Genomic DNA, 25,160 nt, shown 5'->3' with positions numbered 1-25,160 from the left:
TCCTGTGGCCCGGCTGACCACACCCATAACAGACAATAGTCCTAGACTGGGTCTGAGGACACTGAGCCATCTCGTGGCCCTGTTGGCCACATCTGTAACATGCTCCAACCCTGGGCAGTCTCCGGGGACAATCAATGGCCTTGTGTCCAATCTGACTGCAAAAATAACAGGTTCCTGATATCACCCGGTGCTCTGGTGCAGTCCTCCCAGGTGGAGCTCGCTGTCCTGCTCCGTGACGGATCTGCACGGGTCGACGTACATGCCGCTCACTATCCGAATCAGAATCTCTGGCCCTCTTCAGCCTCCCTTTATGTGCTTCCTGCGTCTCTTTCCAGATAATCTCCATATTCTTCGCTCTGTCTACAAGATCATCATAGTCGGTCCAATGAACAGCAGCCAAGCCTCGACGCAGGTGGGGTCTCAATCCCTCCTCAAATCTACTCATCCTGGCTATAGGGTCCTGGACGAGGGAGGGTGCAAAACGAGACAATCTATCGAACTCTGCCTCGTAATCCTCAACTGACATACTCCCCTGAGAGAGACTCAGGAACTCTCTCTCCAACTCTCTGACACGGCTGGACGGAAAATATTTGGAATAAAAAGCCGTCCGAAATCCAGCCCAAGTCACAGTCCCGATATCCTGTATCATGGTCCGCTCCACTGACTCCCACCAGTGGTGTGCCCGGTCCTGGAGCATATAAGTAGCATATATGACTCTCTCCTCCTCGGTGCATCCCATGGCCCTGAAGGCCTTCTCCATCTCGTCTAGCCAGTGTTCGGCCTCCTGGGGATCTGTGGTTCCCTTGAAGGCCGGAGGAGCCAACTTCCGGAATTCTGCAATGCTCCTCCCCTGATCCGACGAGCTAGCAGAGGGATGCTGTGGCTGTGGGTCCCTCTGCTGTCTGACCAGCCCAATCACCTCCCTGACCAGTTCCAATACTGGGGTCGATCCTCCCGCCTGATCCTGTTCTGATCGGTCTAAAACTGTCGGAGCAATCTCCTCTTCCTGAACTCGCTCAGCTGGGCGAGGAGTCGCCGGATCATCTCCCATCGTCTCAATCAGACGACGAGGTGGTACACGAGCACGGCGGGGCGGCATCCTGATACAGACATAATACCACAAGTTAGGGTTAAGTCAAAAATCATCCTATGAGTTTACTACCCCACTCTTATTTCCTCACATATGTCCCTATGCTCCTAGGGTTTTCATTAGTTATTGTTCTTTTGTTCTGATGTCCCTAATGATCGTTAACCTAAGCTCTGATACCACTAAATCTGTCACGCCCCGAACCCGAACCTAGGCCCGAGACGCGCCAGACGCCGCACACCCGCACGGCGGACCGCACGGGCGTGCAAGGCTGAATAATCAGACACTCAAGTCACAACATCAGATCACAATATCAATACTAAAAATCTATCATTTAAGATAATCAAATCAATAATTCAATTTCAAATGTCTCAAATAAAGTTGATAACATTTATTTACAAGATCAATTACTTATGACAAAATGAATCTAAATCTATCTATGTCCAGTGTCATAAGTCCTCTCCTCCCGAATCCCCCATCAATCATCTCCTGCAATTTTGTCAAAAACAGGTATGAGCTACAACAGCTCAGTAGGTAACAACATGCATAAAGTCACGATAACATGTATTAAAGCATATGCAATGTAACTACAGGTCATGTGCACAAATAAATGTGATGATCCGCAAACCAATCCGATACTCAAGTAATATATATATATACCATTTCAGTCTATCATATCACGCATAACATAATCCACAGCTCTACCGCATGACTACGGCCACATCACCCAGTGGCATGGTCACACCGAAGTGTCAACACTCTGCTCCAAATGGAGCCCTGCACCGCAGTGCTGCACCCCAGGGTGCCCCAATCTCTGCTCCTCAGAGCATGCTCCGCAGAGCCAAAACACCCCATAGTGCCGGAACTAGCTCCTCATACAAGTCGACAGGGCCAACGTTTCCACCCCATTGGCGGGAATCCTAGACAATAGTCACGCGGTCTCCAAAATCACATCCACAAATTCCAACAATTAAACTTAATATAAACATAAGTTTTCAAAACCAATATATGCATAATAGATTTTCAGATGATCGATTTCCAGTCAAAAACATGCTTCTAAATAATAATACTGCCAAGAATATAAAACATATCAATATGCTGGAAATAATCATACACATATGCATAGTACATGTAAATCATACTTTAAGCAAGGTTACCTACCTGGGTTAGCTTAAGAATCCCTGCCACAGATATCACGAACCCCTGATTAAAACACAAACTTTAATTATTTAATTAACTAAGAAATATAATTTAAACTATTTCTAATCCCTTAAACCCTTAAGTTCATAGATCCAAGAATGGGCCCCTAAGATCAAACATAGACTCTAAAATCAGGATCCTTTAAACTCAAGTCAATCGTGGCCCAACACAGATTAAGCCCAATTGAGCCAAACCAGATAACAGGTCCGGATCAGATTTCGAGCCCAACCCAAACCAGCCCACAGTTCCAATTTGGCCCGACTCAGCCCAACACAGACCCCTAGCCCAACCCAAACCAGGTCTGATCAGACCATAACAAAACCCATTCATGGAATAGGTGGAACCGGTTCACAATTTAAACCCGGTTCAAAGTCTGGTTCACCCTTAAGGCACGGATTTCGATGCAAAGGAAACACCCAAAGCTCATCTGTGCCTGGTTTGAGACACCAACAGGGCACAGAAAATGATGCAAGGAAAACACCCAGCCGGCGGAAGAAGAAGAAGAAGAGGAAGAAGAAGAAGAGGAAGAAGGAGAAGAAGAAGAAGAAGAAGAAGAAGGTGGCTGGTGGTCGGCCCTCGGCGGCCGACCGTGGTCCTCGGCGGCGTGCTCGGCCAGCCGCCGTCGGCTACCCCACCTTCACAGGCGGCACCGAACGGGAAGAAAGAGAGAAGAAGGAGAGAGAGAGAGGAAGAAAAAGGGAGGAAAGAGAGAGAGACCGGGGCTGGAAGCCCGGCCCCCCGTCACCCACCTCCGGCCGAACCCATTTCGGCCGGATTGACCTCGGCCGGCCACCGTCGGCCGGTCGATCAAAAAAAAAAAAAAAAAAAAAAAAAAAAAAAAAAAAAAAAAAAAAAAAAAAAAGTCTTTCCGAAACAGGGCATGAAATTGATTAACCTAACCTTATTCTTTCCCCTCTTAAATCCATAAAACAGTAAATGTGTAGTCTTTCTCACCTCCGGCGGTCGACGAGTGGCTTCTCCGGCGGCGATGGCGGCTCCGGCGACGCCTACGGCTCCGGCGACCGTCTCTAGAAGAGGGGAAAATGAGGAGGAAAAATGAAATGGAACAAGGGTTGGGGCTCTCAGAGAAGAGAAAGAGCGAGAGAGAGAGAGGGAGAGAGGGAGAGGGAGAGAGGGGAAGGGCGTGCGGAGATCTCGCTGGCCGTTCGGCCGGCGTGGTCTTCGTGGGCAAACCACGATGACCCAACTGAAGTCGGCACTCCTTGCCGACTTCAGTTCGGGTCTTCACAGTCGGGTTGGGTCCACGGTTACAATTTTTGACCTAAAGAGTCGAATTTTCATTTCCTCTGTTTATTCTAGCTATACTAATGTCTGTTTGATAGATTTGCTTCATAGAGATGTAACAGATGGGTATATGAAGATGGAGATGACATATGAAAGGTTAAAACAAAAAATACTCTAGGATATATGTATCCTTTTAATTTAGTACTTCTTTAATTTAAAGAATAAAATAGGTATTATAAAAAAATTATTAAGTTCCAATTTGTTTCTCTCCAAATTCTCTTAAGAAACGAGAGCATTGGAGCCCAAAATTTTTCCCCCTATTCTCTCCTATTTCTTTTTTTTTTTTTCCACTAAAAAACTCTCAAACATCAAAATTTTTAACTTTTTCTTTCATCCCTTTTTTTTTTTTCTTTCTTAATTTCAAGTTTTCAAATGGCGCCTTAAGTATTTAACTCAAGCCAGATTATTCCTCGCCATCTTGGCGCATGATTTTTACGAGACCGGGTCCGTTTCCTGGATTTCACCACTCCTGTGCGAGACTCACACGTTTCGCACCCCTTTTCCGAGACCTCGACTCCCAACTCTTCGACCGAGCACCTGCGCCGGGTTCACGTGTCCAGCGTCCTAGTCTTATTTCCGAGCAACACAGACCTGGCTTTGGAAACACCGCCGCGCACCCACTCACTGACCCTGTGGGCCCCGCGCATCTGGCCGTCCCAAGCACCCGGCCGCTCCCCCTTGGCGTTACCTGCTGCCAGCCGGACTGAAACCTGGACCAGCCAAGTCGACCGCCCACGTGGTGCCTCCAAACCGGCAGCAACGAGCGTGGCCCACCGGTTACGAAACCGAACAGCGAACGCTGGCCTTTACCACTTCCTTGTTTCCCACGTTTCGAGGCCACCGTGGGCCCCACGTAAAAGTAAACGAGCTGGTGGGCCCACGTGGCGTCGACTAGGTAGAGAGATGGGTGTCATTAAATGTGTTCTTGTCCGATTATCGTTCCTAACATACATAGCCTCGATTCTAAATCCCACAAAAATCTCTCTCGTCCAAACTGGGGACGTTTCAAAGGGGTGGGGTGAGAGAAAGAGCGAGAAGCGAGGAAGGGAAGAAAAGGGCAAAGGAAAAAAAAAAAGGGAAGAAAAATCCGGGGCTATAAATTCGTCCGGGCGGTGCGACCCACACTGGCTCCACTCGCTGCGATCTCAGGGCGAAGGGGGGAGAGCGAGAGGGAAGGAGAGGGGAAGGAGATTTGGGGAATCTCGGAAGATCCATTAAATCTCTTCTTTTCTCGTTCCAGGTACAAACCCTAACTTTCTCGCCCGAAAGGGGCGAAAGATCGTGCCTTTCGGGCGGTGGATCGTTGGATTTGCGGCCGGAAGGGAAAATATCGTGTCTATATTGAACTTTATGCTGTTTCCTGATGGAAATCTTTTGATTTCAGGTTTGCGATCGGCAGGGCTCGGGTTTAGGGTTTGCTGGAAGCCGATCTGAGGGATCCGGGATGGGCGGAGCCATGGAATTCGGGTCTTCGTCTTGTGTGAGCGTAGAACTCAAGGTAATTATCGGGTTGCTCTAGGGTTTTCACTAGGATGGCTGACGGGCGCATGAAGGCCGTGGTGGACGATGACAGCAGCGTGGATGGGGATGATGAGATCGGAAGGGCGGATGAAGATGAGGAGGAGTACGATGAACTAGAATTAGAGCTTTCCATCGGGAGGTGGGGATGGAAGGGAGGGATGCCGATGGATGGAGGAAGGAGGGAATGGTTCCCTCAGTGGGACCAAAACGTCGGGAGCTCGCGGTTCTTTGAGAGGCAGGCTGCTGCGAGGCAAGCTTTTCCTCACAGGCAGCCCGTTGCTGATCCTGCGCTGAGATTTTGGGGAGAGGATCTGGTGGCAACGCCATTTGCGCGGGTGGGATCTGCAGGTTTGATCCGATTGGATGATGAGACCATCTCGGAGACGGAGAGGGCCATGTCTGATAGGGAAAGAGACAACCAGCACAAGCGGCCTAAAGTTCTTGCCTCACCAGAGTGAGTTTTATTGTTAAGATTTTTCAAAAACTTCTTTCCCCCTTGTATGGTGAAACCCTCTGGAACTTTGGTCTTCTAACCTTTATTCCTACAATTATTTTAGGGTTAGTGTTAGGGCTTTATATATTATTGGTGTTGGTTTTATTATTAGGACTTGTCTTTTATGTCTTTCACCTGGGAAGATTTGTTTTTGGCCACCACGGTTTCTACTGAAAATTTATGTTTCTATTGCCTTAGAGTCAAATTATATTTTAAGGATTTCGTTTTGGTTTATGCTATGAAATGCTCTTTTTTGATGATCCATCTTGGAAGTTCTTTAACAAGCCAGACATATCTATGGTGTTATGGAGAAGCATACTTACCGTAACTGTAACAACCGGACGTTATTCAAACTATATGGGTTGGCTTTATGAATTCTTATGCCAAAAATTGCTATATAGGGTTATGTCTGATGTCATTACAAGACAAAACAGGGGCCACCCTATGATTCATGGATAGTGAGTGTGGATTCGTCTTTTCGTTACAGATATTTGCATTCTTATAAATCAAAAATCAAGTTTTGATTCTGGAGTTTCTGTCAAATCCTTTTGTTTTGATGCACCTTTAGTTATAACTTGGTGGTTCATTCGCAATTTTTGAACATATCTAGCATGCAATGGAGATAGGGGTGTAAACAAGCTAAGCTTAGGTTGCTATTTTATTCTCTAGCTCCTTAATGCTTATGAACAACATTTTAAGAAATCTAGCGAGAGCTTGTGACCCCTGAGGTCTTTTATATATCTATAATTCTATATCTATATATGTTCATATCCATCATATTCTCAAATTTGGTTGTCCTCATTAAAATATCTAACATACCCTAGCCTCTATTCTATAGGTTATTTCGTTTAATCACAAAATTAATGTTGTGACAAGTTATATAATTGTTAGATCTTGAATTGCCAACTATGATTAGCCAATTAGTGACCTTTGTTTTATAGTTTAATATGTTTTATAATATTAATAACGGAGTTGGTTATATAATTGTTGGGTGAACTATTTCTGCCATTACATGTATTAAATGACCTCTTATTAGCAGTTTTTCTTGTCGTGGACTTATAGCCCAAAAGCTCAAGCTATTGGGAGGAGAATCTATTTGGTCTAATAAATCCATGAGGCAACCCTTTTATTAGTTAGTTTAGGACTATGACAATCTTCTCCGCCCAATCTCATGATGTCCTCATCACGATTGGCTCCTACTCGAGAGGGGGACCTCACCCCATGGCCCGGATCCTACTTGATCCTGCCGGATCCTCCTTGACCCTAGCATCCTCCAGTGAAGGACCCACCTAACAAATAAAGATTGTAATGCACAATGGACTCGTCTCTGATGCCACTTGTCACGAGCTTACAACACAATAGAGTGTTTTATTATTATTAGCGACTGTGGATTCCGTTGCTTCCTTTCATTCCATCTATAACATCGACGGAGCTCAACATGAAAGAGGTAGGCAATTTGGAATATCTCCAAGTTTGAGAACATGGCCTGACATTCTAGTTCAAACTGTATAAATTCTAAGTTCTAACCTTGCAGTCCTATTTTACTTCTTGTTTTTTTTTTGATGGTCACAAGGTATCACATTTTCCTATGGAAAATATGGTCCTGTTGATCAGCTCTTTCAAGATCTTTGTCGTCGAACATAATTGGGAGAGTTTCTTCATTCCTGGGATGGACACCATAAAAACTAAAATTCTTCTTTTGCTTGGCCAATGGATGACCTTTACTTAATTGGTTATTTTGTTTTACTGCTTAATTGATAATGCTATGAGTTATACGATTGATATGTGAGTATTTTGCTTTTACATGTGTTAAGAGTCTTCATTGCTATCATTTTATATAATACCATTCGATGAATTTAGAATTGGACTTATTTTTCACATATCATGACTTTTTAATTTATTGATTCGATCTTTTCTTTCAATAGTAACATATTCCTTAATGGCTAATTTTCCTAAGCCTAGAGAAAAATGTTCAAGGGATTTTAAAGCTCTAGAGGTATTGGGCTATTACATCCTGTACAACGAGTAATGGTTTGCTTGCAATATAATAGTGTCTATGGGCCTTTCACACACATCAATATCATTATAATATTTATTTTTTACATTTAGCTATTTTTTTTGGGTTATATCTAATATTAAAGCTGGAATACATTCTTTTATACGTAAAATATATCAGTCTTTAATATTTCTAAGAAAAATGTATTTTTTATCATAAACATAACAAGTAAAAATAAATATTACACATCAGCTAATTATGTTTTCATGTTTTAAGCTAATTGAGCCTAGCTTGAGCAAGCCAAGCCTAGTTATAGCAGTTTGGTTACACGGGTGTCTATAGCATGTTCATGAAATCATGTTAAACTACATATATGCATGTCTTGGCATATATGCAGAACCATATCATAGTCACAAACAACATATTAATATTGATGTGATTTGTTTTCATAGTTGCGCTGGTAATAATTGTGGGAAATACTAGCAAGCAACATATTATCACATAGAATATGGATCACTAGAATGGAGCCATGCATATAGAAGGTCAATGAACTCAAGTCCATCTTTGCGGTTGAAAGTGCCAATTCATGATCTAACCATTGACTCGTGGCTATTTATGATGACTCATTTGAATTTACTAAGGGCCTTAATATGTGTATAAATGCATACTTACGTAACTTATGGGCTTCCCCTATAGGCTTTTTCAAGTGTTATTAGAGGTCACTCATTGCCTTCTCTAGGGAGAGAAGGATCTATTTTGCTAAGGCCATTACACAGTTATGGTGTTGGCAATCCACGGTCTTGGGAGGCGCAGACGGGGACCAGGTTTAACATTTGGCCCTTTTTTCTTTCTTCACAAAGCGGCTGTCCCAGGGCTTGAAGTTGCGCCACTGTGCTTGTCAGCCTTTACAATTGCACCAAGCAATGACCCCTTAGGGATTTTGAATCCATTTTGTATCCATTTGTAGCTGTCTTCTTGGAAAGTAATATATAGGTATGCGTGTACCATCTTGGTTCGAGCATAAAAGTGGTGTTCCTTGTTTCTTAATTTCATTAGTTATTCATGTGAGGGATTGTGCAGTTGTTTCAGAGAGTTCTTGTCATATAGCAAGTTGAGTTTAGGTATTTTAGCAGAGGTGCTTGTTTTATCTGAGGGGTGCACAATGATGATTTCTAAGTCAGTTATTCCCAGATATTAAAGTGGTTTGCCTTTTTTGCCTTTTTTTGGTAGTGTTTGCACTTTGCAATAAAATCTTTTTTTCATTCAAGTGCTGGAACCAAATTCTGGTGATTAGCATGACTGAACGGGGTTTCTAGAACTTCAAGACAACTATGGTTGGACATAGTCAAAGATGGTCGAACATGTTGACTATGGGCTAGTCATATGGTCAACCATGGCACCTATGGATAGTTATGTCAAACAGATGCAAAAGCTTAAACATTGTCATCTTCAGCTTTTAGAAGTGGCTTTATCTTTTTTTTTGGTCTTACATTGGAAAGATTGGAAGGAAAATGCACCCGACACCTGGAAAATAGGAGTGGCTGATGTATATAGCAACCTTCTACTTTCCTCAGATTTCTCTTCATTTTAGTTTTGCTTTCGTGCGATTAATGATTTCCTAGTTTACAATTTTGTTAATTATATTTCCTCAAGCAAGTTTTTGTCTTCTTTCCTTCTAATGCATTAGTTGATGGTATTTGTTTTGCCTACATTTTCACTTTATTTTTTAATTTGAAATCTTCCATCTCCTCTTATGTACTTCTATTTTCAAATCTAGACTTTAAGCCTTGGTTAAATGAATCCTACCTTTTCTTCCAAGGTTGCTATCTACCAGCAGAAGTCTGCCTTTCCTTCTATTAGTCATTGGTGTCGCACCTCCTTAGTTTCTCACAATGTGCTATAGGAGAATCCTACCTCTTATGCACTACTTTCCTTTCTTTCTTTTTTTCTTTTTATTGTTTATTTATTTTATTTTTCTGGGTTCTTCGGGGAGATTCCAATTGCTTAATCAAGTTGAAAATCTTCTTTGGGATCCTCAAAGGCATCAAGTCTCAAAGAAACCCAATCCATCCGACTCGATAAAGTAGGTTTCAAGTGTGCTTACTAATTTATAGTGCTTGTAGCCTTGCTTGGATTTATCATTGTTTTGTTTACTGAAACTTACACTATGTTGAATACTTGATTTGGAACATTGTGCTTTTCTAGAACTCCTGTTAAGATTGCTCCACTTGGTTCTCTAGATTGCAGTCATTTGAACTACGCATGGGTTGACTCTATTTTAAATAATGAAATAAGTTGTATTTCTCTTTCCGTTTCGGAGAGTGGTAGTCCGGAGTGTAACTAAGGGGGTTCGGGGGTACTCCCCTGAAACCTGCCCGATAGGGGCAACAGTAATAGTCCTGCCCTGCCAGCGAAGAAGCTAGCTCAACCGAATAAAGATCTTCAAACTGAATCTGTATTAGAATCAAAAAAAGTACCTGGATCCAAGATCAGGATATCCGGTTTTGTTCCAACCAAGGGAAAGTCTTATTCTATAGATTCCACCTCAACTGAAAGAGATGCAGGAAAGTTTGGAACTGATAGCGCTAGTCACAGGAAACTACTTAGTTATTTGAATTGTCACTTTCCACAAAGAGATAGTCGGCAGAGGAGTGGCAACCTAGGAAAGGAGTGAAATATGCTCTCAGGAGTCTTGCTTTGTAGCTGAACCAGTAGCTTACGGAGGAACTGACTCGACATCAAGGTTTGGAACAAAGCTGCTAGCAGATAGTTCAGTAGCAGAGTTGATAACTACACCTAGACCTTTGGCTAATAGTTCCCAGAAGACTCAATCCATTCCCCAGAGTTGATAATTGGATTATGCATACTTTTGTTTCCTATGTATAGCATGAATATTGCATTAGTAAAATGTTTTTTCAGAATAGGGTATTCTACTTTTGAACAGTTCACTGAAATAGCAATTTTTATTCGGTCATGAGTGGCTGATTTCCTATAATTGGGTAAGTGATAGTCTTGTTTATATGTGCGGACAAGATGTATGGGTCCATGGATTTTCAATTGTATAGATGCTGTTCATGGAAGAAAAATGTGCAGAATCTCTATTTGCCTCCACCATTCTATGGGTCACTTATTGTTTATGACGACCTCACTCCTGTTCAATTATGGACCTTCGACCTTGTGGTTGATAAGTGCCCAATTTACCTGCCTGGGTTTGACGGGATGGCACAAACAGGGGGAAGGGAACGTGGAAGGAATGTGGAAAGCTGGGTGGAGAAACGAGAATGGTCAGACATGCCTCACACTCGGATCCATTAGGGGCATTGATGTTGGAGTTGCTCCATGTGTTGCTTGATCTAAAATAGTTAATGGATTTCTCTGTTTTTTGTTGATTTTTTTTTGCACATGGCTCAATATATAATCTAAGAAGATGGGGATCTCTTTCGAGGGTGAGCTTTGGCGCAATGGTAAGATTGCTCCGTTGTGATCCGGAGGTTATAGGCTTGAAACACAGAAACAACATCTTTGCAGACGACGCTAAGGTTACTCATATCTAACCCTCCCCAAACCTTACAATGATGGGAGTTTCGGGCGCTAGCCTTTCTTTTAAGCCAGTGATTTTTCTGACCTTTTACAGAATACACTAAACCAACATGTTAACTAATTGGATCAATTTTTACAGTTTTTCTTCTGCAGTGCCTTGATGTGACATGGGCGGGAAAGTGGTTCAAGTGCCGGTTCTCTTTTTATAAGAACTAAAATGAATCATTTGTTTTGGATTTTGACCTCTCTGCAGGGTGGATCTCGATAGATATAAAAAGATCTCCCTACAAGCCATTCATTCAACTTTCTGTAGGATTATATATGCGTGATGTATATATGTGTGCATGTGTATGTTTTAAATTTGTTTTTAGAGATTGATTATGGAATTCTTTTTACTAACTTTAAATTGAGTTTCTATTTCCTGCTTTCCTGCTGGATTGGAAATCCTGTATTTCACATATCCATATGATGGTCCTTAGGTTTCTGGAATAGAGTAATGTAAAATGAAGTGCTCTGACTCTAATTCATTTATAGAGGTGACATGCTTATCAGGTTATGAAACTATGTTGACATTTGACAAGGCCTATAAAGATGCCCGTATTGTGTATGTAGTACTGTCCTTCTGATTCATTAATTTGAGTAGGAAAAAGGTCATGCTTCTCTATGGATGCCTTTCATGACTTCATCACTTTGATAACGTTCATTCTACTATTACTTAGTTCCATACCTGTGTTTCTTTGAAGTATCTTTTTTCTCCGGTTGGTACTTTTGTAAGACTTTCTGTACCATTGATGATTGTGTTATTGCAATTAATCTCTTGTGGTGTCGAGGCTCGTTTTAGTTAAAGCCTCCACACAGCACTTTGCAAGGATTCTAGAGCTGAGCACTGATAAGCTTGTTTCATGTCTTATTTTTAAACAGGGCTTGCGATTATGCTGCTGCATCTTCCTCAGGGGCTGAAGCATCTGCTCCACCGGAAACCAGGGAGTACACAATTCAAAGCTCGCCAGTTCTATCTGATATTGAGATGGCTTACTACTTAAGCCTCTTTTCAAATGATGATGGTAATGGAAAACCCAGGGAGTCTAATGATGGAGGAAGTGCTGATGGAGGTGGTACTAGAAATATTGAGGATGTAGAGGTTAGAATGGACCTTACAGATGATCTATTGCACCTGGTATGCCCACATCTCTGCTTCATGTTTAACCGTTAGTTTGCTTGAACAGGACTCCATGTTGATATATTATATTTCCTTGCAGATTTTCTCCTTCTTGGGCCAAAAAGACTTATGTAGAGCTGGCGCAACTTGCAAGCAGTGGCTAGCAGCTAGTACACATGAGGATTTCTGGAGGTGTTTAAAGTTTGAGAATACAGGGATCTCTCAGCAGAATTGTAGGTCTTCTGTTCTAACCTCTCTGCCCCTTCCCCTTTTCTTTCCTACTCTGGTATATCTATGAACTATATAATGCGCCATTTAAAGGAACAGCTTTTAATGTTCATGGCGCTAGCGGCAGGTGCATTGAATTGCTTAACATGAAATGTGGACTTGTCAAGTCAATTTTAGAATTGTTCAACCTTTGCATTCTGTCATTCATTTACTTTGGATTGTGCTAAAATAGCCTAAATGAACTTGGCTTAAAAAACAAACTGAAAGAGCTGAAATGAATCAGGATGGCCCCAATTTTTGGCTGAGCATGTGATATAACCATTACATCAAACCTTGCTCCTCAAGTACAGCTTGTTATACCATAATTTTGTTGAGTTGAATTCCTAATTGCCAAACGTGGGACATTTTCAATGAAATGAAAACTGAAAAGTACCCATCCTTGTACCTTCATTTATGATTTCTACAAGTTTTAGACCAATGAATAATGTTTTTGATTTAAGTTTCTTAACTGTTCATCTAGGAGATATAGTATGATAAAAGTAGGTTGAAGATTGAAGTTCTTCCTCATCTTTTGTACCACAAGAACCTCGCATATCCTTGCTGTGTGAGACTTCATTGTGGTTCCTCTTTGTTGTTGGTGAAATTGATAGCAGTGCAATTATTCAATAAACATACATTGTGAAATTTTCAACAAAATCGTTGGTTTCTGTATTGCTTTCTATAGGCACTTCACTGATTGTCTCCAGTGTTAACCAAAATTGTTTCTAGAGTTTACGAAAACTTATATTAATCATCATGTCTCAGGTTGGCACTATGCAATTTTTTATTACTCTATGCTAGGTACCTTGGTTCACAGAAATAATAAGAATGAATTAGGGCTTCTCACACATCATACTTGTTGAGACATTCTACTTTGTTGTCGAGGGTTTACAAGTCTGAGATTAAAAATTGGAGTCTGGGGATGTAAGAAGTTAGAACTTCAAAGTATAACTTGTAAATGCCATACTCCTCTTAAGAGAATTGCAAGGGAAAAGTGCACTCCATACTCTTTGAAATTGAAGCAAATCCAGACAATTTTTTTAAACTCAAAGATGACTTGACATCTCTAAATGGCTTGACTAAACTGTGGGAGCCATACCAAAATTCAGAATGGAAAGACAAGTGAAAAAATTTTAGAAATTGATTTTTGTGTCATTCTAGACTGAAATATAATGTGTTTTTGGGCTGCTGTATTAACTTAAGCGAGCTATATTGTCTTTTCTGATTATACTCTTCTGACTTGCGATTGAAATATAGTGTGTATTATGGTCCGCAATCTCGATACAGACTCCTTACTGTTTCTCATGCTGATACAGTGTTGATATGCCCAGTTATGGGGGTTGGTTTGGTGCATTGAGACTCGTTTAGGTATTGATACAGTACAATATGTCCAGGATGGGGTGGTAAGGCGAACCTACCGTGTATTTTCTCTTTGACCTTCATATTTGTATTGGAACTCTCACCGACAACATAGAAATATGAATAAGATGCTTATTGGATAAATGACCTTTTGAGGTTCAAGATTCAAAATTTCCTTGTGTAATTATTGATCAAATAACCTGAACTACATCTGTACATATAGGGTTGGAATTGGGACCAAGCCGACCCGATAGGCCTTATTGGGCTACGGGCTAGGCCTAAAAGATTTTGGACCGAGTTTGGGTTTAAATATAGAGCTTATATTTTTTTGGGCCGGGCTCGGGTATATCATTGCCTCGGCCTAAGCCCAGACGAAGCCCGAAATGGAGCCTAAACTTAGGTACTTGTTTTATGAACCATTTAGAAACTTGGAATGCCATTTCCAATTGTGTTTTCAATTTTTCTTTTCTAGTAAACATGTTTCTGATCATTAGATGGTTGCTAACATGAAGCTACAGTATTTCATCAAAAAATATGTGAAGCTACAATATGTGAAAGATTAAGCTTCAATTGGGTTTGGCCCAGCCCAATTTTTAGCTTAAATGGATAATTTGGGCTGGGCTGGGGTCGGGATTTTCTAAAAGTTTTAAGGCCTAAGCCCGGCCCGAAGCCTGAAAATTTTTTGGGTCGGGCTTGGGTAGGGGAGTGGCCCGGCCAACCCGGCCCATTTCCACCCTATGCACATATGATTATCTTTGCTTGGTCATCGGTTGATGGAAATGTATAGGCCCAATGGCTCAGATAATTTGCTTGTGGTGGACTGTGGACATGGCTTTAGTTGCTCTAAAATCTTGGTGGACAGTGAAACATTTGAAACTTACACCCATCATAGGAGATTAGCATCATATCCAAAAACAGCGCTAACTTGTCTGACTATAGGGGAGCCCACCCCTTTCAGGAGTAACAGTCAGTGTTTTGTAATTCAGTGCATGTTGCTGAATATGCGCTCCCATATGTGTAGGGAGTCTCTTGGCCACACTGCATTGTCCATATGCAGTTACTCTATGCAGTCATACCACATATGGACTGAAAAGATGATCTACTTTGAATTGTACCACATATGCAACTCACTAAAGTTTTTTCCTGGAGGTTTCAACCGTCGTTGACTATGACAACAGTCACGACCGACTATAAAGATCCTCGCGACTATGGCAGGGCGGTACGCTCTGCTCTCTCGCGACCTCTACTCTAATCAAATCAAGGCCCCTACGGAAGATGAAAAAAGGGCGAGCACTGAAATGAGAAAGGAACGAGTGAAGCAAGACGACTTCGGTACCTTAGTACAAGATCGAAAAGTGGCTAATTTAGCTCAGTCGACGCTCCCTATTAATGAATGTTGGTGACTTCTGTTCCAACTGGACGGGGAGAACAACAGTCAGGTGCACCCATTGGACGCTGGAGCCAATGTTCTACACACAGAAGGACTGCACACCATACAAAAAGGTCAAAGTAAATACAAAGTAAAAAAATGATCAAAAAACAAAAAAGGCTGGGCATTGCCTCCCAGTCGGCATCGGAGAATGCAAAGAAGGTGGTTTTTGGTCCCGGAGTGTTGGTTACCGGCGATTTCCGACAAGTCTTTCTTCATTTTTAGAGCAAGAAGCGGAACAAAAATCGACGCTTTCTTTATTTATATTTATGGATAACCAATCCATTTGCAAATATAGTTGGGAGACTTTCCCCAAGAAATGGGTACATAAAATGAAAAGATCGGAACATGGGAATAGATCTTATACCAATACTGACTACCCATTTCCATTGTTGTGCTTTCTAAAATGGCATACCTATACAAGGGTTCAAGTTTCTATCGATATTTGCGGAGTTTAAAAGTATGTACGTGCGTAGTTCAAGTTTTCGCCCGATTCACCAAGGAATATTTTGGTTGCTTTTGGCGGATCGCTTACTACTAGGTTGGATCGGATGTCAACCTGTGGAGGCACCATTTGTGACTATTGGACAAATTCCTTCTTTCTCTTTCTTCTTGTTCTTTGCCATAACACCCATTCCGGGGCTTTACCTTTATCTGGGCCTGTGCAGATGAAGTGGGTTCAAGCTAATGATTAGGTTTCTTGTTGGTTGGCTTTATATGGGTGTAATAATACTAAATGCTGACTGTGTTATAGCTATGCTATTGCACCTTTGTGACCAGCACAATTGCTAGTTGTTATTGTTATTTATATTGCTACCATCCATCCAGAAGTATAATTATCTTTATTGTTCTTATGATTGTATATAATGTATTATATTTAATTTTAAAATTGTTATAAAATAGTAACTGCATATGCAGCCTGTATGTACTATGCAGTCTCTTGACTACTTGCATACAGCAACTGCCTTTTAAAGCATTGGAAATAATCATTTGGTCATGTCCCTTACTGCTCAAACTTGAATATTTTTCCGTTTATTGACTTGTTATGCTCAACAGATAGGAAAAGTATATCTCTCCTGTTCTCTTCATAGACTAGCCAAAATTTATGCAAGTTATCTTGAACAAACCAAGGACTTCTGGACTTACACTCTACTATCTGTAGACATTTTGTTCTAATTTGCTTACTGCTCCAATGCCTTTGCAGTTGTTGCCATTTGCCGGCGATATCCAAATGCTACTGAATTGAATATGTCTGGCATTCCGAATGCTGATGCGCTTGTTGTGGAAGCAATGACTTCTCTTAGGTTTTTCTTCTGAAATCCTTGCTTTTGTGTCCTTGTTCATTCTTTTTTCAATTTACTTATTTCCCTTTTGAGTTGCTAATAACTTACTGATTTTCAGGCGTCTTGAAACTTTAATCTTGGAAAAAGGGCAGCTGGGCGATGCTTTTTTCCATGCTTTGACAGATTGTCCTGCATTGACCAATCTGAAAATTTCTGATGCCTCTCTTGGAAATGGCATTCAGGAGATAACTGTGTACCATGATAGGTTGCGCGACCTTCAGATTTTAAAGTGTCGCGCTCTCCGTATTTCTGTCAGGTGATGATATCTCTACTCTTTTCTCTGAACTCTGGTTTACTTCCATTACTTCGTTGAAATGTATCCATCTACTGGTATGCTTGACGCTGATAATTTACAGATGCCCTCAGCTTCAAACTTTATCTCTGAGGCGCACCAGTATGGGTCATGCCTTGCTTAGTTGTCCTCAATTACATGAATTGGATTTATCTTCCTGCCACAAGCTATCTGATGCTGTGATTCGATCAGCTGCTACATCATGCCCTTTATTGGCATCATTAGATATGTCGTCTTGCTCATGTGTTAGTGATGAAACGTTGCGTGAAATAGCTTTTGCATGCCCTAATCTCTGCGTTCTGGATGCTTCATACTGTCCAAACATCTCATTTGAGGTTGGTTTCATGAGTTTCTAGATGTTCTTTTCTATTGATCTGTTTGCATTGATTTGAGCTCACATATTTATTTGTCTTACTGGAAGTCTGTGAGACTGCCAATGTTGATAGATCTAAAACTTCAAAGCTGTGAAGGCATAACTTCAGCTTCAATGTCTGCAATATCTCATAGTCATATGCTAGAGGTTAGAGCTTTCTTTCCCAGTTTTCTTGTCATTTAATCCATTTGTTTCATGATATCTTTGGCACCATTATGTTTTATTCTATTTATATAATGATTGCAGGCGTTACAACTCGATAACTGTGGCCTACTAACGTCTATCTCATTGGATCTGCCACACTTGCGGAATATAAGTCTTGTACACTTACGCAAGTACAGTATGATATTGTTTTTTTGTCTATATCTTTGTGAAATTATGCTCTTTCATGGGCTTTATGCTAGACTTTTTAATACTTATTTTAGATTTGTGGATTTAAATCTGCGGAGTCCTGTTCTTTCGTACATAAAGGTTTCTAGATGTTCAGCCCTCCATCGGATCAGCATAACATCAAATTCTCTTCAGGCAAACTTTGTTCTTATGAGACTTGCATTCTTTCTCTGTTCTTTATTTTTGTTTTGGTGGTTAGAGATTCAAAGAACAATATTTTCTGGCTTTGCAGAAACTGGTATTGCAAAAGCAAGAAAGTTTGGCTACATTATCATTGCAGTGTCAGAACTTGCAAGAAGTGGACCTCAGTGATTGCGAATCTTTGACAAATTCAATTTGTGAAGTTTTTAGTGATGGCGGTGGTTGCCCAATGCTCAGATCATTGGTTCTTGACAACTGCGAGGTCTGCTGTCCAGTCTGTTTCGAGATTTAATTAATGCAAATATCGTATCCAGTTTTTGAGCTCAAATATCCCTTTCTATTTAGAGTGCTTTGGCAAAACTAAGGACCTGAATGTTATCACCAATACAGAGATGTAGATTATCTTAATGGTGCTATTTTTCCTTCAGCTTATGAATCTGCTTCATAGTTTATACAGAATCATTAAGCATGAGAGGATTGGGTAAATTCAGATGAGTGAATTATGACAATGACGATGGAAAGAAAGAATTATATTACCATTAGTCACTGCTTGTTTTTTCTTTTTGCCCTTTTCACAGGGAATTGATGTACAGTTGACATTTTGAAACTCTTCTATCCTTTTTTGAAAACTCTGCTGCACTTAGATGCTATAAATGTTTGTGTTTTATTGTCTTTGTTTGGCCTAACTTTAATTATCATCCATTTTTGTTTGTCATTTGCATGCATGATCAGCTGCTGCTATTGACTGCTGGTCATCATTACAAATTCTAACCACCACTTATCTCCATCATTTTAGTTATTGTTTCATATCCTGGTGGGATGTCATGCGGGATGTGGGAATGGGTGCTGCCCCAAGTGTTGGGATGGAACCATCTGCTATCATCCTAGCATCCCGAGTGGCATGTCCTAGGTCATCCCTCATCGATGGGATGGCGGCACGTCCCGTTCCATGGGGGAACTAGGACGGCCTTGTAAAATCTTGGTTATAGTAATAATTACTCTAATTATTGCGTTTGTCATTTAAAGTGGTTAAGTCTAAACCATTTCTTTTCTCATCCAAATTCAGCTTTTCGGGTTAACTCTGATGGTTGTGATGTGGTCTATTAAATGTTTATTCAGGGAATCCTAGTGCTCCATTGTTCATTTGGTAGATTTTTTTTGGAAGCTCAATACAGCAAGCCTCTATGAGCACTACTTCATAGCTCAGTTTTGTTGTTTTGAAGTAATAATTTTTTTCTAATGGTCCTTTCAGATAGTGTCTTATGCTAATGTTGTTTGATTTTGTTGCTGGCTTTTCAGTGTGATTGTGCATTTTCTTGTGAATATGTTGAGGTATTTTTATAAACTTGGTATTTACTTTCTCGTGACTTTCCAGAGCTTAAGTATGATAGGACTGAACACTAGCTCTCTGGTCAGCCTGTCACTTGCTGGTTGCCGTGCTATGACTTTTCTTGAACTCTCATGTCCAAATCTTCAAAAAATAAATCTTGATGGATGCGATCATCTTGAAAGAGCATCATTTTGTCCCGTAAGTTGACTTTTTTATTATTTTTTTAATAAAATATAGTCAATGTTGAATCTATACATTTATGCTTTTCATGCTTTGCTCGCTTTATCGTACTCATGATGATGTACATGCATCTTTGTGCGCGTGATTGTGTGTGTTTTGTACTGTGTTTCTTTGCTTAAATAAATACGTATGACATGCCTGAAGGCTGTTGCCCCATTATAAGTCCAGACAACTTTGTGAATCTTCTACATTAAATTGATATGCAGTCTCATCTTGTTATCAAAACAGTTTGTAAAAAGAAATTGTTTTTCTTATTTAATTCCTAGCTATCTTTCTTATATGTAATATCTAATTTTAACTAGACTTATCATGCCTTCATCTTGTCACTGAGAAATTCAGAACATTCCCTTAAAGAGATGAGTTTCAACTTCCACTACAGGCATGCGGAACTGGATTAGGATTTGTGTATCTGAGCTGGGAACTTACGGTCTTCAAAATATGACAAGATGCATCCCATGTGCACTATTTGGAAAGCATAGTCATGCAAATGGCATAAAGTTTAATTTATTGGTCTGTACCCATGCAACAGCATATGCACATTTGCATGTGCACGCACGTGGACGAATGCACATACATACAAGAGTTAAGCTAGTACCCTAGTGGTGCAAAACTGATGATTGACATTTTTTTAGTTGAGGTTCCATTCTGCTGGTTATGATCTACCATATTTAACATACCTACAAACAGAATAATCATGTGTTTGGAGTTCTCCCATCTATGCATCATGTGGATGGAAAATCAATAGTGTTAATGTTCTAAAGATATATATTGCAGACCATATATACATTAAATCATAAAAAGTAAAAATCGACTGATTTGGATGCTTCTGAGCCAAATCAAATACTGTTTATTCCACCAGATTGGTTTTATTTGACGCACAAGTATGAAGTCTTTAAAATTTTTGATTTTTGGTTTCTAGGCAATGTTATATGATGGAGGTCATGTTTAATGATGTGGGGTTTCAATTTAGATGCTCCGTAATTAATAGAATTATAGTCTTAATCCCAGAAGGGGGTATTACTATTGGTGTAAACAAGCCGAGCACAAGAGGGCTGGCTTCAGCTTAAGCTCGAATTGAAATAAAATGTGACCAACTTGGGCTTGACCTATTGTTATAGAGCCAACTCAAACTTGGCTCTGTGGGTCATCAAGGAACATGGGGAGAGGAGAAAAGGGAAAAACGTTGACTAGTGATTACTAGGGAGACGAAGCAGCCTCGACGATGTTAGTGGCATGGGTGGAGGAAAGGAGACTTAAGATATAGAGGACTACCATCTCACTGAATGTCTTTTTATCAATTCTTCAGCCAATGATCCACTGATCAATAGCCTGATCTAGAAAATCATTGTCATTCCTGTAAAACTAGAAGAGGAAGGAGAAACAGAATTTAGGAGGCTCATCTTGAGTTCTCTGGTGGGGTACAGGCCATGGATTAGCGGTTAAGGTTTGGCATCGAGAAGAGAGTTGCTGTTTGAAAAGGAGAGGTAGGCTGTCAGAAACTGCTCTAGAGGGTCTGGGTGACTCGGCTTTTTTCTTTTCTTTTTTTTTTTGGGGGGGGGGGGTGGGGATGCTGGGAGAGGAGATGGGGACAGGGAGGAGAGAGTAGGAGGTGGCTTCAGGTGAGTTGTCATGATTGTTGAAAGAGGGAAATCAAAAGCATTAGCATATAAAATATCTTATCGATCTAAATCATCATATATCATTCCAGTGGTCACAATCTAATATTTTTAATTAAGCATCAGTCATAGTTTTTGGATGAAAAGTAACTACTGTGTAACATTATTCTTTATATCAAATTTACTAATTTCATCAACTAATTCTGTAATTGACATTTTTAATTAAGTAATAACCAAGATACGCGCACACATAATTTATTTGTTCATATTTCGAGCTATAGCGAGCTGCACTGAACTCATCATCCTCAGATAAGAGACATGGTTTTACTTGAAAAGATTAAGAATTGCCGGGCTTCTTCGAAAGGGATATTACTTATCTCTTTAGGAGGGAGAATTACTCTTTTAAATGTGATGCTTTTACCCTTTCTACCTACATCATGTCTATGTTTAGATTACATAAATGGGTGATTAAGAGATAGATCAAATAAAAAAAAGCTCCTTTTGAAAGGCCAAGAAAAGACAACATGGTTTCATTGCCTTGTGAATTGGCTTGATAAAAATAAATTGTTTATCATCTCACTTTGTGTTCACACTGATCAGAGCATTCTTTGTAGGTTGGTCTTGAATCACTCAATCTGGGGATATGCCCAAAGCTAAGTATTCTTCAGATTGAAGCTCCAAAAATGTCAACTTTGGAGCTGAAGGGCTGTGGTGTGCTGTCTCAAGCATCCATCGATTGCCCTTTGTTGACATCTTTGGATGCTTCATTTTGCAGGTGGTATTTATTCTGCATGCTTTTTCATTATCTGTTATTTCTTCACATAAGCTGAGTTTTTCTTCTGTATACAGGCAATTAGTGGATGACTCACTGTCTATGACAGCTGCTTCATGCCGTCGTATCGAAACTCTAATCCTGTCATCCTGCTTATCAATAGGATTTGGTGGGCTGTCATCTTTGCATTGGCTTCGACGTCTGACCCTATTGGATTTGTCATACACTTTTTTGATGAACTTACAGCCTGTTTTTGATACTTGTTCGCAGTTAATGGTGAGTCCATTGGATTGTTGGAAACATATTCATTTGAATCATTAAAATCATTACTTCCATTTAAATTTTAAACTTTTATTTGAAAACTAACTTGACCAAATTGGATTATTTTAATTTAATAATCTTTAACTAATTATTAATGCTGCATTCTTTTGAATAATGTCTCTCAACTTGTTGTATGATCGTCTGTGATCATGTTCGGTTTTAATATTTGGTATAAGAGGTAAATGTTAATCTGCACCACTCTATGAATTTCCCGGATAGGTTTGAATGGAGAATTTGCCGTTTAAATTGTAGTGACAGAGCACAAAATATCAAACGCATTATATCCAGAAGGTGCAAAGCCATTCATTTTAATTTTTGAACATCAGAACATTAATCTACCACTAAAGGATGGTGTAATATATCCTGTTTTTATAAATGAGCAGCAATTTTCTTCATCTTAATGCCATTTCCTTTTCACCATTCAGAAGCATTTTCTGCCTTTATGTTATTTATAGACTGGGCAATGTTGTGACTTCTATTTCCTTCCTCACAGACCCTAAAACTTTCAGCTTGCAAGTACCTTACTGACTCGTCTTTGGATGCTCTCTATAAAGAATGTGCGCTTCCAGCCCTTTGTGAGTTAGACTTGTCATACTCATCCATTGGGCAGTCTGCGATAGCGGAGCTACTTTCTTGCTGTACGAATTTAGTTCATGTGAACTTGAATGGTTGTGGGAATATGCATGAACTTGTTTGGGGTTCAAATGATTTCCTTTCATTGGAGATGCCAGATGATGTTTGCCCATCTAACCTGATGTTCTTGAAGAAAGAAAACAAGGCTTTCAGAAAATCTGAGCATTTGCTCGAGACTCTTAACTGTACTGGATGTCCAAACATTAAGAAAGTTCTCATTCCTTCTATGGCTCATTGTTTTCATTTATCTAAAATAAACCTTAATTTATCCACAAATCTGAAGGAAGTGGATCTTGCATGTTTCAATCTCAGCACTCTAAATTTGAGGTTAGTGTTCCTTTTGAGACTTCACCTGGTTTCAATCTCAGCACTCTAAATCTCTCTGTTGATATTTTATGCTTTTGGGTTATTTAGCAATTGTAACTCCTTGGAGATTTTGAAGCTCGACTGTCCAAGATTGACCAACCTCCAACTTCTGGTAATTCCTCTATCCATGATCATCCACAAAATTGTTTACAAATACAATACTTGCATGAAAGATACAAAATTGCTTACAAATATAATACTTATCATGAAAGATACATTGCTCATAGCTGTTTCAACTGATGCTATTATCAGTGCTTTATCCTGTGTGGATAAGCTTGGTTTTGAAACCAAAAAAAAACCAAGTTCCTTCACATGGTATTAGTCTGGAGTTCTAGTTTTTGTACATGGCTTCATGGTTGTCATGGTTGTGCTTGCCATTTCCATGGACAGTGTTTCTTGGACTTGAAATTATTGTGTTGCGCTTGAGTACACTTATCTACATCTTGAAGGCACCACTGTCTTGTGTTTGACTTTGTCTAAGGCTATCAATTGGTCATCTTTGACGTGCGGTAGCAGCATGCAGGTGTCTGTCGTGTCACCCAATCGTGAACTAAATATTCACATAACCATCCAAATTGGAACAATTATTGGGATCCTACTAACTGTATACCATATGAAGCCATGGTCACCACCTGGCCATTGCGTGACAATTCTTATGTCATGGAGTTTTACATGTTAGTTGATGGACTGGTATGCAGTTCCATAGTGCACATGGCAATAATATGAACAACTGCAAAAAATTTTCATGTGGGTGCTGGTGTTCAAGCCATGTCTGGCTGCATAACAATCTATAGTGTGAAGCTGACCTGCCTCTGCCCAGCTGGTTAGCACCTCTCTCCTGGGCACTTGAGCTGGGGAGAGCTCCTGAGTTTTGACTCAGGATGGTGGCTTTCCCACTGTTATTTTCAAAAGCAATTCATAATATGAATTGATCTTGCTATATCTGTAAAAGTTTGTGTTCATGTGTTCACCTCTCTGTTTTGCTGTTTTCTTTTTTAGTTTACAACTATCAACTCATAATGACCTAATGCTGTCTTCTTCTATCAGTTTTTTATTTTAATTTTTGGGTAAATTATGTTTTACAGGCTTGCAACATGCTGGCTGTGGAAGATGTAGAAGTTGCCGTATCCCACTGTACTATGTTGGAAACCCTCAATGTCCACTCCTGTCCAAAGGTGAGATTACGTGATTAGTTGCTATATATGCATTAAATTTGCACACTATCACAGATATTATGTGTATTACCCTTTTTCTGGTTAAAAATCTCTTAACCTGTTGTTCTGTGTATTTGTTTCTTTCCTGGACAGATAAATGTTGAGGATGTTGGGAGATTACGTATGGTGTGCCCTAGTCTGAAACGCATCCAGAGCGGCCAACCAATGTAGTGGCATTAATGCTTTTGTAATATTCATTTCTCTTGCAGCTGGTATTTAAAAAACTAGTCTTGTGGAGTTCTGATATCGTAAAAATGACCCATTGGTGCTTTTGTTGTACATACACCAAGTGGCATTGCTTCTTGTTTGTTCCTGGCAGCTTTTTTGCTAATGTGAGCGCGTGGTAGCTTGTAGAAGAGCCATACGCTCGTGTGCGAACCAAATGCAGTGGCATCGTTGTGTGTGGTTAATATATTGAAAATAATTGTGTAGTTGGATCTGAATTGATGGTCTGTGGCATGTAAGATTGTGCTCATTCATATTCTCCTTGTTCTCAAATTGGCTGCTATTAGCAGCATTTCCTGATAATATCAAGTTTGAGGTGACTGCTCTGCCACCAATCTGATTTGAGTGGTTGTGGCATATTATTGCTTCTGGAGGCTGATCTACTTTCCTTTATAAGCCTACTACGAAATTGTAAGGTTCCCGAATATATATTTTTGAAGGATAAGGATTCATAAACCCTTGCATTTTTCCAGTGCTCATGGACTCCGAGTAGACTGAAGGATAGGGTGAGCTCTCTAAAATTTTAGTTTTAAAATGATCCATCCTGG

At 40.2% G+C, this 25,160-nt stretch overlaps 1 protein-coding gene across 2 annotated transcripts; it reads left to right on the top strand.

Moving 5' to 3' along the window:
* The first annotated feature begins 4,513 nt into the window (after nt 1-4,513).
* On the top strand, nt 4,514-24,830 carry SLOMO (F-box family protein). 2 transcript variants are annotated; one of them, XM_008799206.6, is made up of 18 exons: nt 4,514-4,832; nt 4,977-5,567; nt 12,064-12,319; nt 12,402-12,534; nt 16,561-16,660; nt 16,758-16,955; nt 17,056-17,326; nt 17,413-17,511; nt 17,611-17,699; nt 17,790-17,889; nt 17,987-18,157; nt 19,271-19,423; nt 21,696-21,856; nt 21,931-22,129; nt 22,668-23,134; nt 23,222-23,285; nt 24,259-24,348; nt 24,481-24,830. In XM_008799206.6, the coding sequence occupies exons 2-18, from the start codon at nt 5,125-5,127 to the stop codon at nt 24,556-24,558; spliced, it is 3,072 nt and encodes a 1,023-aa protein (XP_008797428.3). In that variant the 5' UTR covers nt 4,514-4,832; nt 4,977-5,124; the 3' UTR covers nt 24,559-24,830. The 2 variants fall into 2 exon arrangements, with proteins under 2 accessions (XP_008797428.3, XP_088557840.2); XM_088701714.2 differs by lacking the exons at nt 22,668-23,134; nt 23,222-23,285.
* The last annotated feature ends 330 nt before the right edge of the window (nt 24,831-25,160 follow it).

Source organism: Phoenix dactylifera, chromosome 7 (assembly GCF_051530095.1).
Source record: "Phoenix dactylifera cultivar Ajwa chromosome 7, Ajwa_hap1_PhDact_Kaust_v1.1, whole genome shotgun sequence".
In the NCBI taxonomy this organism is placed as follows: domain Eukaryota; kingdom Viridiplantae; phylum Streptophyta; class Magnoliopsida; order Arecales; family Arecaceae; genus Phoenix; species Phoenix dactylifera.
Note: the sequence above shows the minus strand (reverse complement) of the source record. Positions and strands in the feature narration are given on the sequence as shown.